At 40.7% G+C, this 17,287-nt stretch overlaps 2 protein-coding genes across 2 annotated transcripts in view; both read left to right on the top strand.

Moving 5' to 3' along the window:
* The first annotated feature begins 1,240 nt into the window (after window positions 1-1,240).
* dusp27 (dual specificity phosphatase 27) lies at window positions 1,241-7,248 on the top strand. The gene is made up of 3 exons (XM_037696564.1): window positions 1,241-1,467; window positions 1,832-2,049; window positions 3,806-7,248. Exons 1-3 carry the CDS (start codon window positions 1,280-1,282, stop codon window positions 6,547-6,549), a joined length of 3,150 nt encoding a protein of 1,049 aa, XP_037552492.1. The 5' UTR covers window positions 1,241-1,279; the 3' UTR covers window positions 6,550-7,248.
* A 4,246-nt stretch (window positions 7,249-11,494) lies between these two features.
* LOC119429058 (zinc finger protein 513-like) overlaps window positions 11,495-17,287 on the top strand; it is an 11,944-nt gene continuing 6,151 nt past the window's right edge. Inside the window, exons 1-3 of the mRNA XM_037696774.1 lie at window positions 11,495-11,724; window positions 12,006-12,231; window positions 16,273-16,395. Of these exons, the coding sequence (XP_037552702.1) occupies window positions 12,192-12,231; window positions 16,273-16,395 (163 nt within the window). The 5' untranslated portion in view covers window positions 11,495-11,724; window positions 12,006-12,191. The remainder of the gene's footprint in view (window positions 11,725-12,005; window positions 12,232-16,272; window positions 16,396-17,287) is intronic.

Raw genomic sequence — 17,287 nt, forward strand, 5'->3', positions numbered from 1 at the left:
ATAAAGCAAGGTTTGAAATGTAAAAAAATCAAATTTCTGTTTCTTTTCCCATCAGTCATTCAATAACAAATCCATCTTTAAAATACCAATCTTTTTTTGTTCTCTGGCTCTCGCTTGAGGTGGCTGCTTGTCTTCCCTCTCCCGTTTTTTCCTTCCCCCTGCTTCACTCTCTGTGCGTCTGAAGCGCCTGGTAGACATCTCCCGAACATAAATTCAGATTATGGATCTGGTATCCTGGACGTTCAATGCTATCGGCAAGATTTTTTCAACTAAATGACAAGGTCATGGAGAACCCGCTTGCCCAGCTGAGACACACGATGTGGGGTACGTCATGGACCCGTGGGAAGTGTGGCAGCTGATGTGCCTTTCAGTCCTGTCTCAGGACGCTCAAGACGTTTACATATTTGGATTTATGATAGCAGGGACTCTGCTTTTTGGCATCGGCAGGGCTCTGTTTTATCGACTACTGAAGAAGACATCGGCAGCAATTTCGGCCATGACAACGCTTCCGAGTTTGTGTGAAGGTTTAGTTTGTGCTGTGAGTACTCAAAATCAACTGATTTACTAGCTAAACCATAAGGTGGAGGCGATTTATGAGAATCGCAGGCCACCTGCGGCTTCTGGGACTTGTCAGCGTGGTGGGATCGACCTTAAAGGAGGCTCATAACATGGATCAGTGGAATGGATTCCCATAATCAGGCCATTTTGAACCAGAACGTCCAGATGGACTCAAGGCGGATGAAAAAAATCTGTCTGCCTGAAGAAAATCAACAATCAAAGCTTATCTGAATCTGACTCCTCGTTGGCCATGGAGACGGGCCAACTATCAAATTTATCCTGGGTCAAGGGTAACCTGAGATAAAAGCTTCATCTATCACACCCCTTTCTAGTTTTAGCTATAGCATTTTCCCATTTTTACCTTTTAGCTGGCATTTTTTTTGTGTGTTCAACTAGAGTTTTGCTACATTTAGTATTTTAGCTAGCTCTTCTATGCTTTTAGTTGTCATTCAAACTTTAAGCTAGCATTTTGCTCTAGCTTTTATCTTGCATGTTGCTCCTATTAGCTTTCACCTAGCTTTTTTCTCCTTTTAGAATTTAGCTGGTGTTTTGTTCTTTTAGCTTCACCAATTCCATCTCAACTTCATTAAACCTCTTTAGTCATTCAACAGAGTTCACACTGCATTTTTACCCCCCCCAAAAAAAGTTAGTTTTATGATTTCCCTCCTACCCCTCAGAGCTTCCACCCCGTGGCCTTCGCACTGAGTCCATCCCAGAGTCCATGATGGAGTCTGCCGAGCAGCTGATGGTAGAGGATCTTTACAACCGTGTCCGAGACATGATTGATGACCGCAGCCCCTACAACACCCCCTGTGTGCTGGACATTCAGAGAGCCATGATCCAGGACCGGCTGGAGGCTCCCATCAACCCTGTTGATGAAGTTTGGCCCAATGTCTTCATCGCTGAGAAGTGAGTCATCAGCATAAGGTTTCACTAAACAGAAAAAGTTCATTATGGCAAGAAATTTGTAGCTGTACTTGGATATTGACTGTTAATTTTGTTTTTTATTTGAGTCCCCAAAGAATCAGACAAGCTTGAAGGTTAATTTTCCAACAATTATACTATTCTTTTATTATTTTTAGAGGTACTTTTATTGTCATTGAAAATTACATTGAAATTTTGTTGGGGTAATTCTCCAGGTGCTGCAACAAAGGGGGGAGAAATTGATGGATAAAACCTTTATTGCTGCTTGGCAGGAAATTACATAAGATCAAATATGTCTGTGAAATACAATAATAATAAAAAATAATATTAAAAAATACAATTCTCTTAGATCCGTTGCGGTCAACAAGGCTCGTCTAAAGAGAATGGGCATCACACACATCCTGAACACCGCTCATGGCACAGGTGTCTACACCAATGAGTCTTTCTATGCCGGCATGAAGATTCAGTACCTGGGAATCGAGGTGGATGACTTTGCCGATGTCGACATCTCGCAACACTTTCGACCAACTGCTGAATTCCTAGATGAGGCACTGCTCACACACAAAGGTAGATCATTTTTTCTTTCTTAAGAGATAGACAAATTTGAATAAAACTGATCCATAAAGAGTATTCCCTTTTTGTTTGCACAACAATAAACTCCCAATAAATGACCTATTTCACCAACAGGATTCTTGACAAGATGAAGGTTTCTGGTGCTTATCTGAAATGGGTCATATATTTTATCTCTTCCATGAAAAGAGGACAATTATGTAACGGGCTGTATCTGCCTCATTGAAAAATATCTCATGAACCAGAGAACAGGTTTTAATGTAACTCTCAGAAAGAAATCATTGAATGGACATGCACAAGTGATTACTCTGATTAACTTTTAGTCCACCCATTCAATTTAGCCACAGGAGTGAGTCCAACTTATGAAATGCAAATATGGCTATAATTCAGCCAGTTCAGCAGACACTGAGCTAACATTTGACAAGGTAATACCTGAGAATCACCTCTAACATGTACAGGCTTTTATTCTGTTAGTACATGAAGTAATAACAGATTGCACAAGCTCAGTTTTTAGATCTTTGGCAAGCAAGGCGGAGGGCGATGTGCATTCCCGCAAGGATCGTAAGTTTCATTCAAGCAAGCTTTTAGAGAAGGAGCTTTCGAACAATATGCCTGTATCCAACAAAGTTAAGTCAGGCCCTCTGGGTAGGTTCTTTCTTTCTTTATTTTTTTGTTGTTGAAACGTTTCGTCCTTCATCCAAAGGACTTCATCAGTCCGAGGAGCCACAACAAACTCTGTCCCATAAGTGGCTTACTCACATAGTCGGCCAACCAGTTTTATGATGATAAGACGGTTTCTGAGGCCCGCCCTCTCCCCCGTCAACTCCTCTGAGGCAGTCATAGCCAAAACGATTCAAACCATCAAAGCTCATGCTTAATAATCCAGGTAAAAAATCCAAGTTTGTTGTGGCTCCTCAGACTGATGAAGTTCTTTGGATGAAGGACGAAAAGTTTAAAAAAAAGAAACCGTCCAGATGACCTGACTTAACATTGTTGGATTTTTGACCTGGATTATTGAGCATGATCATTGATGAAATATGCCTGTATATTTAGTTATATTTGTATTGTCTATTTTTGGTTCTCTTTTTGCTCAATCTAAAAATGTTGCAAAATAAATAAAATACAAACATATTTTTAGCTGAGGGGAGAGAAACCCATTCTGTGTAAATAGAGAAAAGAACGCCACATGAACAGCAGTAAGTTGAATATTTTATTTCTTAGAAATTAGTATATGAATAAACCTGACAAAATATTTGGCTTGTTTATTTTCCTGAGGTGCTTTTGATTCCGTTTCCAGGAGATTCTTCTTCATTTATTGGAATTTTGCTGTGAAGGATGAAACATAATGCATTTTTTTCATCACATTTAACTTGAAACACAATTTTTAGCCACGTGTTGCTGAAAGAGGACCATGGGTGACGCACTGAAAAAAACCAGCTGATCTCTAATATAGCTATGGCCCACTTTACAAGAAATTTTTATGAGTTTGTGGCTTTTATCAATATTCCTGGAAGAGGATGATAGTCTCCATTGTATTTATAATTCTTTGTAGCCACAAATGATTCATGAATGGTTGCCTCAGAACATTCAGTCCCAATTTTCAAGTATTTCGTTCAATAATTCCAGGCTGTGCATACTTTATTTATGTATTTATTTAATGCTCAACCCACACACCAGTTAATTCAGAAACAGGTGTTGAAGATTCAGTGTTTCAAAGCCCAGAGCTGGTAATGAAAATTTCCTTTTCTTCCAGGTAAGGTTCTTGTGGTTTCCATGATGGGCATCAGCCGCTCTGCTATCCTGGTTGCGTCCTATCTGATGATCTTCCAGAACATGACAATCATGGAGGCTCTAACTTCCATAAGGAAGAAACGCGCCATCAACCCCAACGAAGGTTTCCTGAAGCAACTGCGAGAACTCAACGAGAACCTGATGGAGGAGCGAGACGATGACGATGAAACGCTCAGCCAGTGCTCTGTGATTGATGCCCATACCCGTGCCCAGATCTTCAATGAAGAAGAGACAGACAAAGAAGAAGAGCAGAGCATGGTTAAAGTAAAAGCTCACTTCATAATGATGGAGGAGGAGGAGGATGGACAAAGTGTGATGAGTAGTGTTGCTTCTTCTGCAGCTGCTGCAGCGCTCAGGAGTGGACTGATTGGGGTCCAGAACAAGATGGATGGCCAAGAATCATGCCAAAAAGAACTGATTCTGCCAGACCAGAATGGTAAGAAGGATGGGGATGGTGATGATGATGACGACGATGATGATGATGGTCTAGATAATATGATTCACGAATGGCAGCGCAGAAATGAAAAATACCAGAGCAATGACTGGTGGGAGGCACAGCTCAATAGTGAGACGGAGGATGTGGAATCCCTCACAGATGCTCATCTGAAGAAGACCAAACAGGGAGAGGATATTGATGAGGAGAGTGTCACTAGTGAAGACATACAAGCTGTAAAAGAGCGGTTAAAACGCCCCAAGATGAAAGCATCTTCTGATTCGATGTCCACCACCAGCTGCATGAGTTATTCAGATCTTTGGAAACAGAGGCTGAAAGAGATTGAGGAACAAGCTGCAGCTCGCTACCACAAGAAAAAGGACGACGAGGACAGCGAGAACACCACAATAGAAGGAGGGCAGAAGATTGACGATGAAGTTGATAGTATTCTCTCTGAAACAAGCTCTATGTACAATTTCTGTCAGAAGAATAAGGAGAAGATGACACCTTTGGAGCGTTGGCGCATTAAGAGAATCCAGTTTGGCTGGAACAAGAAAGATCGAGAGGATGGAGAAAGAAGTTCAGTTGGTGATGGAGAGGAAGAACCCAAAGCTCCATCCCTGCAGGATGTCAACCTGACTGCATACCAGGCATGGAAGTTAAGGCAGCAGAAGCGTCTCGGTGAAGAGAACACGGATGAGATTCTCGAGATGAGCCGAGGAGAAGACTCTGCAACCATCAAAAGAAGGCAAAGGCGTGAGGAGATTTTGGAGCGCTCCAAGAAAACTTTAGAGGAAAGTCAATCTCTATGTGGGTGGGAGGCAGAGAGCTGTGTTAGCGGAGGCACAATACCTCTGACTGCTTTTTGGGCTGGAGCTGGCGTTACAGGACCACCAAGTGTTGCCAATGATGACAACATGTCCATGCTCAGTGGGAGATCATCCGTCATCTCCTCAGTTTCACAGCCTCGAAGTACAAGAACCTCTCAGTCTATTGTGCCACCAGTACCTCCGATCCTCCCGGTTCCAACAGTGCAAGGACCTGGAGGTGAACCAATGGTCAATCTTGCTAGCATTCAGAACTGGATTGCCAATGTTGTCTCAGAAACAATCAAACAGAAGCAAAGTGAAATGAGCCTGCCCCCTCCGTCCAGGGCTGGGTCTGAATTCAGCTTTAATGGAGGACCAAGTATGCTTGCAGGTCATGGTGCAGAAGATGATAAAGCATCCTTGCTAAGCGGAGCTTCATACTCCAGCGCTCTGTCCAAAGATCGAGGCCGAGCAGCATCTGTCCTTTCAGGCAGGGGGTCAAGCACTATCTCGGGTCTCAGCGGTCGAGGGTCGGCTCTGGGATCTGACTTTGGATCCAGTCTTGGCCCCAAGAAAAACAAAATCACCACCACAAGTGTCCCTCTCTTCAGTCTCTTCCAAGACCAGGTCAACCTTGGAAAACTGAATGCCATGGACAAGGAAATCAAATCTGAAATGAGGGGCAAGATGGCCACCTATGAAAAGAAGAAGATCCTGGAAGACAACAAACGCAGTACCCTGTACAAGAAAAAGAAACCAAAAGAGGATGAAGATGAGGAGGAGGAAAGGAAAAAGAAAGAGGAGGAGTTTCTTGAAGAATCAAAGAAAAAGGAGAAACCAAAGAGGAGTTTTGGCTTATCAGGATGCCTTAATCTCAACCCAGCTCTGGAGAAAGGCAAGGACACTAATGTTGACGACTGGCTAAAAAGTGTCAGACCTCCAAATAAACTGTCCCCAGGTGCAGACGATGATCCGTCTCAGGATCTATATGACGATCTTGACGCCTCGGCTTCCGAATTTGATTTCTCAAGCTGCAGAAGCACCTACGATGTTGAAGATGAAGATGAGGAAATGTATGGCGTTGCATCCACATATCGGTCAAGATTACGTGAAGAACCATCAAATAAAGACACAGAATATTTCTGCAATGGATTCACACAATCCCACAACTTCAGCCGAGCCGAAAGATCTTACAAAGCATACAATGGTAGCGACGATGATGGTTTCTCCACCAAAAGAAACGTCACTCATCAGTCTCGATACGAAAACAGTGAGAGTGAAGGGAGCAGGAGAAGGAGAGAGGAGGTCAGCGACGAGGAGGAAGATGATATCACAGCCTTCCTTGCTCAAACCAGGCAGAGGATCAGGGCTCGAGCTATGGCTGAGGCTGAAGATGATGAGGTGCTCACTGCGTGGAGGGCTCAGCAAGAAGCAAAATCTCAGCGTAGAAATGATTTTCAGTAACTGTTTTCCGCATTAAATACAATTCTTTAGGATCCCTTCATACATGATAGTGGCCCTGCTACAACACTGAATGTCAGCCAGGATGGGAATGGTCTTTGTAGGGTCTTCAGGGATGATTTAAGAACAAATTAGGCATGATAGAATGGCACAATGGTTGCATAAAACTTCCATAGCAAGGTTGTGGTTGTTTAGCATTGTGGTGGCATCATAGAGGTGTGCACCAACATGGCTAAGTCATCAATAATTTATAGCATGACTGGCCATACTAACCTCTTGCCTAGGCTCCAATCATGACCATGACAAGGTGATGGAGACAACCTAGTGCAGACGATAGCTATGAAGGAAACACAAAGTTTTCCAGTGCATATCTACATCCTAATGCAGTTCATGAGTATATGCTAGTGTAAGTACAAAGAGCTTGAGTCCGCCCACGTTTTAAAAGGTTGAGTTTGGCCTGGAGAGCGTAATAGGGTCTTGATCCTGCGTGAAGGCGGTTTTAGTGCTTATGAGATTAAAAACCAGTCAGTACTAATATGGTATATTTTGCTCAATTACCTTTTCCTGCAGTTTTTGCACCTTTTTATCCACAATCAAACAACATTTGTGTTGATTAATAACAAATTGTAATGGCAATCTTTGCAAAGTCATGAAAAATGTCAATCAAATAAACTTCATTCGCACAATTTTTTTTTTTTCTGTCAGTGGTTAATGTGTCCTTTAATTATAAATTTGCGAGCAACACTTTGTTTGTTTATTTGTTTGCACAAAAAGAAACAATACACATAAAAGAAAAGTTTTAAAAAATGTGCAGGAGAGGTCATAAAAACCCTAATTGGGCTTACAAGCGCCCCCCCCCCCCCCTTCTAAAAAAATAAAGAAAAAAATCATAAAAGCTTTATACATAAGCTTACATCTTACTTTAAACACACACAATTACATACCAAAGCAAAAGATAATAGTTTATATTAATTACATTTAAATGGTCAAAAAATATTAAAATGATAAATAAAAAAAATAAAAAAACTAATGTGTTAGAAAATCTATAAAGTTTGTTTAAACTTTCTTTTAAATACAGATAATGTTGTACATGATTCGCCTAATTGTTTTAAACTGTTCCACAGAAAAACACCCTGATGCATGAATGAACATTTAGCAACAGTGGTTCTACAGAAGGGGATATGTAAATCATATCTCCTTCTTGTAGAGTATGAATAAGAATTAAACTTAAAGAAATTATGAAAATATTTAGGTAAAGAAAATGGAATACATATAACTTTATACATCAGGATTCCTGTTTGATACTTATTCCCATCATAGATTCTAAGAATTTCTCATTTTTTAAAGAGAGGTGTGGATGGAGCTAAATACGGAGAGTTGGTGACAATTCTTACAAAACATTGTTGAACTTTATGGATTGACTGCAAGTAAGAAGGATAGGTACTAGCCCAAATTAAATTACAGTAAGAAATATGGTGATAAATTAAACTATTGCACAAAGTCAATAAAGTACTTGTTTTTAAATATGGTTTAGCCTTTTTTTTATAATACCTGACGATCTTGAAATCTTCTTATACACCGAATCACAGTGATTCTTAAAACAAAGTTTCTCATCAACTTTGTTGACGAAACATTAGAAAGTAAATTGTTATTAATATAAATGTTGGTTCATTCTGGATTGTAATTTTATTCTTATTCTTAAATAAGATGAAATTAGATGTTTTTTAACATTAAGTGATAGTCTATTTAACTGAAACCACTGAGCAAATTGAATGAGCCCATAATTTGCCTTATCAATAAGTGAAAGTTACCAACAGCAACAAAAAGATTGGTATCATGAGCAAATAAGGTAAGTGTCAGAATACTAGATGCTTTTGGTAGATCATCACTTGGAACTATGTACCAATTACCACGTGCATTTGTTTACCACAATGACTAAAAGTAATTTGTATCCACTTCCTATATGTCTTCACCTATGGGGCCAGGCAAATAAAGGTCAGTTAATTTACACTGTAAGTCACATAACAGGGTTCAGTTTTTGTAAAAGGCAAATTATAAACATTTAGGTTCGCTCACAGACAACTTCGCCCTCAAGCAGAAAGGTGTGTAGTGTAATACTGAAGGCTCTGTTGGCTCAACATCAACAGGAAGAATTCAGTCCTCTGAGTCGCAGCACACTGTCAGATACTACACAATTGTTCACGAAATCACTTACACGCACATCCTCTCATGATGAGATGCTCATGACAAGCCGCCATCTGGAGGCTTTCACACCAACAGGCCTGATTCTCCCTGCTGAGGTTTTTAAAGTCTTCGCTCTTTACGAGATGTTTCGTCACAAACCCTCCCCATCATTCTTCAAGACCCTGCGGTGCAATGTTATTTATGTCATACAGGAAAAAAAAAAAAACAGAGCATCATAACATTATCAGTCCAATATAACGGTACAAACACAAGCTTAGCTTAATTGTGTCTAAGCATGCACATTATTACAATTGTTTTGTTTTTATTGTTGTATTTTTGGCATAAAACTACTTCTGTACACGTTGTACTATTTTAGTCATTCATGAAAATACTCAGCTCATTCAGGAGATACGTGCTATGACTTTAGATTTTTGTAATGTTTACCATCAATCCATCCATTATCTTTTACCCGCTTCTTCCTTTTCGGGTTGTGATGGTCACTGGTGCCCATATCCAGCAGGCACTGTGTGGGAGGCGGGGGACACCCTGGACTGGTCTCCAGTCCATCACAGGGCCACATGAAGACAAACGAGACAAACAACCATTCACGAAATCTAATAAAGTTAAGACATTCACAAAATACTTGTGTTTTTCACACAAACGTTCCCTATTAAAATATCTTCATCTCCGTTCACAGCTCTTCAAAAACATTGCTCTCATTGAAATCCACTTCAGCGTAATTCTGCAACGACGTGGTTGTGATAGTCTGATTTGATGCTCAGAGCTGCAGTCTTACTGTTGGTTTGGAGCCTAGATTGGATCAAGAAGGGCATTTGATTGAATTAAAACAATTGCCAAAATGTTTGTGCGAGTTTGCTTGCTGTGTAAGCCTCTGCGGACGGGAGCAGCCGAAAGAAAAACAACGACTTTTGCGAACACTACTAGCAACGCTCATTCTGGTAGGCTACTGCTACTATAGCCTAATGCTAATCCAACAAAGATTAATCAGGTCCTCTGGGCAGTTTCTTTGTGTTGAAATGTTTCGTCTTTCATCCAAAAGACTTCTTCAGTCCGAGGAGCTGCAACAAGCTCCGTCCCATGAGTAGCACACTCACATAGTGGGCCAACCAGTTTGGTGGTGATAAGCTGGTTTCTGGAGTCCGCCCTCTCCCCCACTGACTCGTCTGAGGTCGTTGTGGCTCCTCGGACTGAAGAAGTCTTTTGGATGAAAGACAAAATGTTTCAACACAAAGAAACCATCCAGATGACCTTATTTAGCTTTGTTGGTTGTTTTTTTTTTTTTGTACATGCATGAGCATGAACTTTGATGTTTTGATCCACTTTGGCCATGGCTGCCTCAGACAGGTCAGCAGGGAAGAGGGCGGACTCCAGAAACCAACTTATCACCACCAAACTGGTTGGCCCATTATGCGAGTGTGCTACTTAAAAGTCTGAGTTTGTTGTGGCTCCTCGGACTGATGAAGTTCTTTGGATGAAAGATGAAACGTTTCAACAATACAATAAAATTGACTTGAACTTGAATTTGAACTTTCCTCCCACAGACCAAAAACATGCATGTTAGTCTGATAACTCTTAACTGACCCTAGGTGTGAGTAAGAGAGTGAATGATTGTTTGTCTCATTGTCTCTACGTGTCCCTGTAATGGACTGGAGACCTGTCCAGGGTGTCCCCCGCCTCTCACACAGTGATAGTTGGACATGGACGCCAGTGACCCTCCAGACCAGAAATGGAAGAAGCAGGTAAAAGATAATGGATTAAGGTAAAAATTAATCTTGATTTTAAGTTTGCTTCAGTTTTTTTCTCATGAATCGACAAAGTTCTATATTTATAAATTCCAACTCTTACTTCTCTAATAGAATTTGTATTTAATAACTTTTTCTTTTTGCTTTCCACAAACTGCAGTTTTAGCAGGCCTTGGAGGCACCACGGATTTTCTCATATTAGCCTGACATCTGATGGACACTAGCAGGAAGTACAACTAATTTAAAAAAAATGCATATAAAAATATCCAGAGCTGTTGAGTTGTTGGTTCCTAAATTGTTTCCAGAAATGTAAATGTGCGAGAATAACCTTCTGCCACAGTTTGATTATTTACAGCAGACATGTTGATCCTGAAGCTGTTTGCGTGAAGACAGAATAAAAAAAAAAAACCCTGATCAGCTGTTTATCTCATGCTCAATAATCCAGGTAAAAAATCCAACAAAGTTAAGTCAGGTCATCTGGAAAGGTGGGCCCAAGAAACCATCTTAAAACCAGCAAACTGGTTGGCCCACCATGTGAGTGCTGCTTATGGGACTGAGTTTGATGTGACTTCTCGGGCTGATGAAGTTCTATTGCAATGGTTTATCTGGGTGTCCAAATACTTCTTTAAAAAGTCTTCAGTTGATCCAAAATGTTGCTGCCAGAGTCTTAACTAGAGTTAGTGGGAGAGATCATAACTCTCCAGTTTTAGCTTCTCTCCACTGGCTCCCTGTCAAATCCAGAGTAGAATTCAAAATCTTACTTCTAACCTACAAAGCTCTCAACAACCAAGCTCCATCTTATATTCGAGATCTTATTGTTCCATATTTTCCTAACAGAACACTTTGCTTTCAGACTGCAGGCTTACTCGCGGTTCCTAGAGTTTCCAAAAGCAGAATGGGAGGAAGATCTTTCAGTTATCAGGCTCCTCTCTTGTGGAACCAACTTCCAGTTTCCAGTTTTTACAGTTTTAAACTACAGGAGGCACATTCTTATTTATTAAGTATATACATTTATATTTGTTCAAAATAATAGAAAAAAAAAAAAACAACAGATGAGTTTTCTTTCATAAGAACTACATGTCCCATAATCCTCTTCGACCCCCGTCAGTGACATCACGCGGAGCCCGGATCCGGCTCAGAGCTGTCAGTGATTTTTGTGACAACAGAGCGGAGTATTTGTTACATTTAGTCTAATTTCTGGACTCAGTTCGTGTTGTGGACTTTATCACAGGTATGTTTCTTAGCGAACCGACGCCTATAGATGTAAAAATGTATTGAGTTGACGTTTGAACGGAAGTTTTAATTTTTAATATAAAGTTAACCTGGTAGTCAGCGTCTACTTGCTGAAAAATAACAACAGAAACTACTTGACAGAGTGAACCTCGGCGTGACAGATGTGCGCGTGGTGTTATTTAAAATTATACTGGATTTGAGAACGAGTTTGGTTCATACTGTGCAGATTTTAGTTCAGGTTTAGCGGGTTTTAAATAACTTTGCGTGGATGTGTTCCAGGAAGTAGTCGGCAGTGATGACACCAACGTCGCTCGTGTCGATTAGAGGAAGAGGAAGGAGGTGATGATGATGAGATGCAGTTAGCTGACTGTCCGGCGAGCTGACGGACGGACCAGAGCCCCCCGGCGGAGTGAGGGGAGAGTCTCCGGCGGTGCAGAGCAGTGTCTGGGCCGGAGGGAGGCGAACATGCCGCGGAGGAAACAGTCCAACCCTCAGCCGCTGAAAGGTGAGTTCACCTGCAGATGTTTGCAGCTGCAGTCAGTGTTACAGAAGTGTTTGATCTCTGCTCTTTTGTTAGTTTGAATATTTTGTTTTCTTCTTCTTCTGCTTCAAAACTGGAGGTTTTCTCAGCCACTTTCAAAGTTGTCCAACCGGTCTGCCTTCTTGTCCTCTTTATCTGTCAGAGAGGAAGACTGTTGTTCCTCCAGTCTTATCTCATCCTGAACGTCTCCACCTCCTCTCTGCTTCCTGTCTCCACTTCCTGACCTCCCTCTGCTCCTTCCCGTCCTCCTTCCTTTCTTTCTTTCACGGCTTCCTGTTTAATTTCTCCCAAATGATCTGCTTTTCCTACTCCCCAACATCAGCAGTCTTCTACATTTTTCTATAAACAAGAAATTCTAAAGTGGCATATTTTGATACCACTCAAAGCAAAAACCTCTCATGGCGATCTCATAGCACTCAAAGTATATGTTGAGGATGGTTGTCAGCTACTACCACACCAAATATTTGCTCAATATGACTTATAGTTTGATTTTTTTTTGTGTGTGTCTGTTGTAAAGTAAAACTGTCAAATTTGAGGAATTGATGCAAATGTCACAACTTTTTTAGTTGTTGTTTTTATTGATTATTATTATTCAATAAATATTCAATGAATTAATATTATATACTGTATTTTCCAGACTATAAGTTGCTGTTTTTTTTCATAGTTTGGCCAGTCCTGCGACATATAGACCGAAGCGACTTAAGCCCTATTTGCACGGGATTAGTTTTACCTAGGGACCACATGCTATTTGTAATAATTACGGAGATTGTCTGTGTTGTTAATCCCATGCAAATCGGCCATGTCAGTAATTTGTAAAGTAAAATTTCCCCTGCAAATTACCTACTATATTTTGCTGAACTCCGAGGTCCTGTGATAATACTAATCCAGTGCGAATAGGCATCTCTGTGATTTGGACAGAAATGGGCGGGATCCGATACGTAATGAGGTGGTAACATTGCTTTTGTTTAAGCAAAATCATTTGGAAAAATATAGAACAAGGCTATTTTAAATGAACGCGCTGCTCACTTTGGCTTTTGTAGATGCTGCTACTTCCTTCACCGCAGATGATAGCAGGTGCGGAGACGTGCGCAGCTGGTGATCAGCTGATCCATCCATCCATTATATTTACCCACTTCTTCCTTTTCAGGTAGCAGGGGTCGCTGGTGCCCATGTCCAGCCATGACTGTGCGAGAGGCGGGGTACACCCTGGACAGGTCGCAAGTCAGATTCAATCAGTGGGTCAGCGGACGCACGCGGTCGGTGACAGGTTGTCCATCTGAGTTTAACGCGACTTGCAGCGCGTTAACATCATATCTGGAAGATGTCCGTAAATTTCAGCTGAATCTCGGGCTTTGGTTATCCTGTGGGAATGCGCCACATAAAAAGCAGACATTGGGGAGTAATTTATTTATTTAAATTATTTATTATTTATTTATACTTACATGTCTGGCTGGCTCCCACTGGGTGCATTACCTCCGTGGCGGTGCGCCGTGACCAGCTCTGGGTCAGTCTGGAAGAGTCCAGGGGCAAAGGTGGCTCAACAGCACCTTGCTGCTTCACAGGGCTGCGGACCACGCACCTCACTACCCTCTTCCTCCCCACTCCGGTGGTGAAGGGATGGGGTATGGCTGTCGACCAGGACGGATTGTTCCCAGTGCAACGCGACCACGCCGCACAGGCTAAATGAAGCTGTTTTGACCATTAAAGTGCATTTATTAAGGAATAGTTAAACTGAGACGCCCATTTGCTAGCAAACAAATACCATATTTTCTGCCGTACACGTCGCACTGCCCTATAAGTCGCATCAGTCCATATTTGTCTAACAAAGTGGAAAAACCCATAAATATGTCGCTTCGCCGTATACGTCGCATCTATTATGCGTCACCGCTGACAACCTGGAAATGTGGGCCGAACCCAGAAATGTGGGCCGGTGTTGTGCTAAAAATTGATGGGCCGCCAAATGGCAGCCGTGGGAACGTGCACAGGAGGACTTTAACAAGATTAACACTTAAAAACAATTATTTGTTTGCTGGAAATTATAGTAAAGGTGTGTCTCAGTCTAACGTTTGCTTAATAAATGCACTTTAACGGTCAAATCATCTGTATTTCGTCGGAGCAGTGCAGCTGGATTGACGGTTCCAAGCAGTGAGCAGAACGAAGGTGGGGACACTGTGGCAAGCTGGTGAAGATTCTCAGTCATCTAGGACATGGTAAATTCAAAAAGTTCAAGAAAAAAAAACAAAGTATAATAAATAAAGTCCAGTTGTTTTTGTCTTGAACTTTTTTGAATTTGTCATTATAGACACGTTTACCTATTACATGATACAACGGCATGCCATACAGGTACTACTACTCTGCTGCCATCAAGTGGCTGAAAGTGGAACTTGTCAATTTTTTTTTCAGTCAGAATGAATGAAAACGGTCATATCTCTGCCAAAAATTGGTTTATAAATATGGGGGGGAAAAAAATCCATAAATACGTCGCTTCAGCCTAAAAGTCGCAGGGCGTGTAAATTTTGTGGAAAACTGCGTCTTATAGGCCGAAAAGTACGGTAATTGTTTTTAGGTGTCATCTCGTTAAACTTTGAAGAATTGCAAAAGCGATTTCTCCCGTGTCCCACGGTCGCCAGTCGATTTTTGCCACGACACTGGCCCATGTTTCCCAGGGGGTCAGCGGTGAAGCAAAAAAAAAAAAGTGACATATTTTTTTCCTCTTCATGAGGCATTTTTTGACTGATGTTATTTAAACTCCAGAGCGACGTATAGTGCGGAAAATACAATAAATATATATATATATATATATATTTTTTTTTATCTGCTCAAAACTCATGTTTTTTTACTATGTGCTTTATAAATAAAGTTGACTTTATTTTGACACCAGCATCACACCATGTTGTTTCCTAATGATGTTTTCAGTTTGGTTGCTTTTTTATTATTTTTTATTTTTTTACAAAACTCCTACTCTCATTTTAACCATTTTCTTAAACCTTAGGTAAAAACACAAGGTCTACAAATATTTTATTGCCTTTAATAGTCCAATCACACGAGGAGGCTGAACATTGTTTATCACTGAATTCATTAAATATGGCGTGTTTCTGGCTTTAAGAGGAAATAAACTGGTCTGCCACAAGATGATAATTGGAGATTAAAAAGGAATTGCTCATCTAGCTTTGTTTGAATCTCCTTCCTCCTAAACCACTTCATCGCCATGTGAAGCTGAGATTATAGCGTCACCTGCTGGCCACACATTAATGACTTAATTTATAGCTGCTGTTCAACAAATTGTCTGATCACGTTTGTTTTTCACCAACATCTTAAACACCTAGATGTTTGGTGTATAATCAAAGAAAAAGCATAACTAAAGGGTTAATAGCTCAGAGAGGCGACTGAATTGGTTTGCAATCCAGTTCAACACAACTTTATTTTAAAACACTTTCAAACAGCCACAAAAAACAGTAGGTCTGTGTGGAAATATAAATAAAGGCGTACTAAACAATGTTGACGGAATAACATAAAGATGAAAATTATATAGGATAAAAGGAGTCATTTTAAAATTAAATAACTTTTTAAAATAAATATGCTACAGTGTTATTTTTTTTGATCAACAAACTTTTTTGTTTATAACAAAACTGGATTTATGTGGATTTTTTGTTGACGAGACAAAAAGTTTAACAATGTCTCTCTCTGTTGTTTGACTCCTCTTTCCTGACTCCTTCCTCCCAACTCTTCCTCCTCTGAACTTATCTCATCCTCAACTATTTCCTCCGTTGGTCCGTCATCTCCTCCCTCTCCTCTTCATCTTTCGTTCTGCTCTGTTATTCCTGTTTTTTCTCTGACTTCATTAAAAATGTGTTTATATCATTAAAGTTTTAATGATTAAATGCTGAAACAACAGAAACCTAAACATTGTTCGTCTGAGTGGGAGTTCAGGACAGCTGGTCGGTTTCAATTTGACTCATTTTCGACAGTAAATCCTGAGAAATGTCTTGTTTTTGTTGAGTTCAGTGGAGTCGGAGGATGGAACGGTGGTGTGCGAGCCGAGCTGCCTGGTTCTGGAGAGCGACTTCCTGCTGAACGGCGAGCTGGCGTTTGGAGACTCTGGGATCTTGGGGCTGGACAAAGAGGCAGGTCGGTGACGCACAAACATCAGGATGTTTAAAAAAAAAAAAAGATGAACTGTTAGTCTCATCTGTGAGACTTTTAACCAGAAACAGGAAAATTACATTCTGAGAGATAAAAACTGAAAAGTTTATTTCTTTTCTTTGACCTGATCTGTCACACTGCGCTGCCTCGGACAAAGGAACAACAACAACAAAAAAGCCTCTGGTTTTTTTTTTTTACACAATGTAAATCCGACGTACTTGAATATCTTGTACCAAAAACATTAAAGTTTACTTTCATTCCCTGTTCAATTCCAGTCCATAAAAACACTCATAGCAAACATTCGTTATTCCAGGGCTATTCAACAAAACTGTTCAGGGGGCCACACTTACTGAAAGCCAGCAGCTCAGGGGCCAGACATCCAGCAATTAAAGTCATTATGTAAATAAACCAAGTAATACAATGATCTGTTACCTTTTAAATTTGTTTGTTTTATTGCATTGATTCATAAATGCAATAAGCAGAACCCAAGCCCAAACCCACCCCCCCACCCCCCAAAAAATAAAAAACATATTTAAAAAAATAAAAAAGAACTCATTGGTGGGCCGGACAAACGCCATCCGCGGGATGGAAGTGGCCCGCGGGCTGTCGGTTGAGTAGCCCTGCACTACTTAAATCCCTCAGTGACAGAGACGTCAGCGTACCTCTTGTTGCACACACAGAATTTTTTTTGTTTTTTAAGTTCTACCTGGAACTGGTGCTATGTTCGGTTTTGTTTTTTTATGCTGATTTCAGCAATCATTGTGTATATTTCAGCAGTCATTCAGCAAAGCTTAGTATTCACTCGGCTAATTTCAGCGATCATTGTGTATATTTCAGCAGTCATTCAGCAGAGCTTAGCAGTCAGCTAATTTCAGCA

Source organism: Nematolebias whitei, chromosome 23 (genome assembly GCF_014905685.2).
Source record: "Nematolebias whitei isolate Nwh7 chromosome 23, NemWhi1, whole genome shotgun sequence".
Lineage (NCBI taxonomy): Eukaryota > Metazoa > Chordata > Actinopteri > Cyprinodontiformes > Rivulidae > Nematolebias > Nematolebias whitei.

Excerpts from the sequence above, each read along its gene's own strand:
- dusp27 (XM_037696564.1), top strand. The coding sequence starts at position 1,280 with ATGATGGAGTCTGCCGAGCAGCTGATGGTAGAGGATCTTTACAACCGT. Across the intron at positions 1,468-1,831 it reads AATGTCTTCATCGCTGAGAA|ATCCGTTGCGGTCAACAAGG; the intron begins GTGAGTCATCAG and ends CAATTCTCTTAG. Across the intron at positions 2,050-3,805 it reads GGCACTGCTCACACACAAAG|GTAAGGTTCTTGTGGTTTCC; the intron begins GTAGATCATTTT and ends CTTTTCTTCCAG.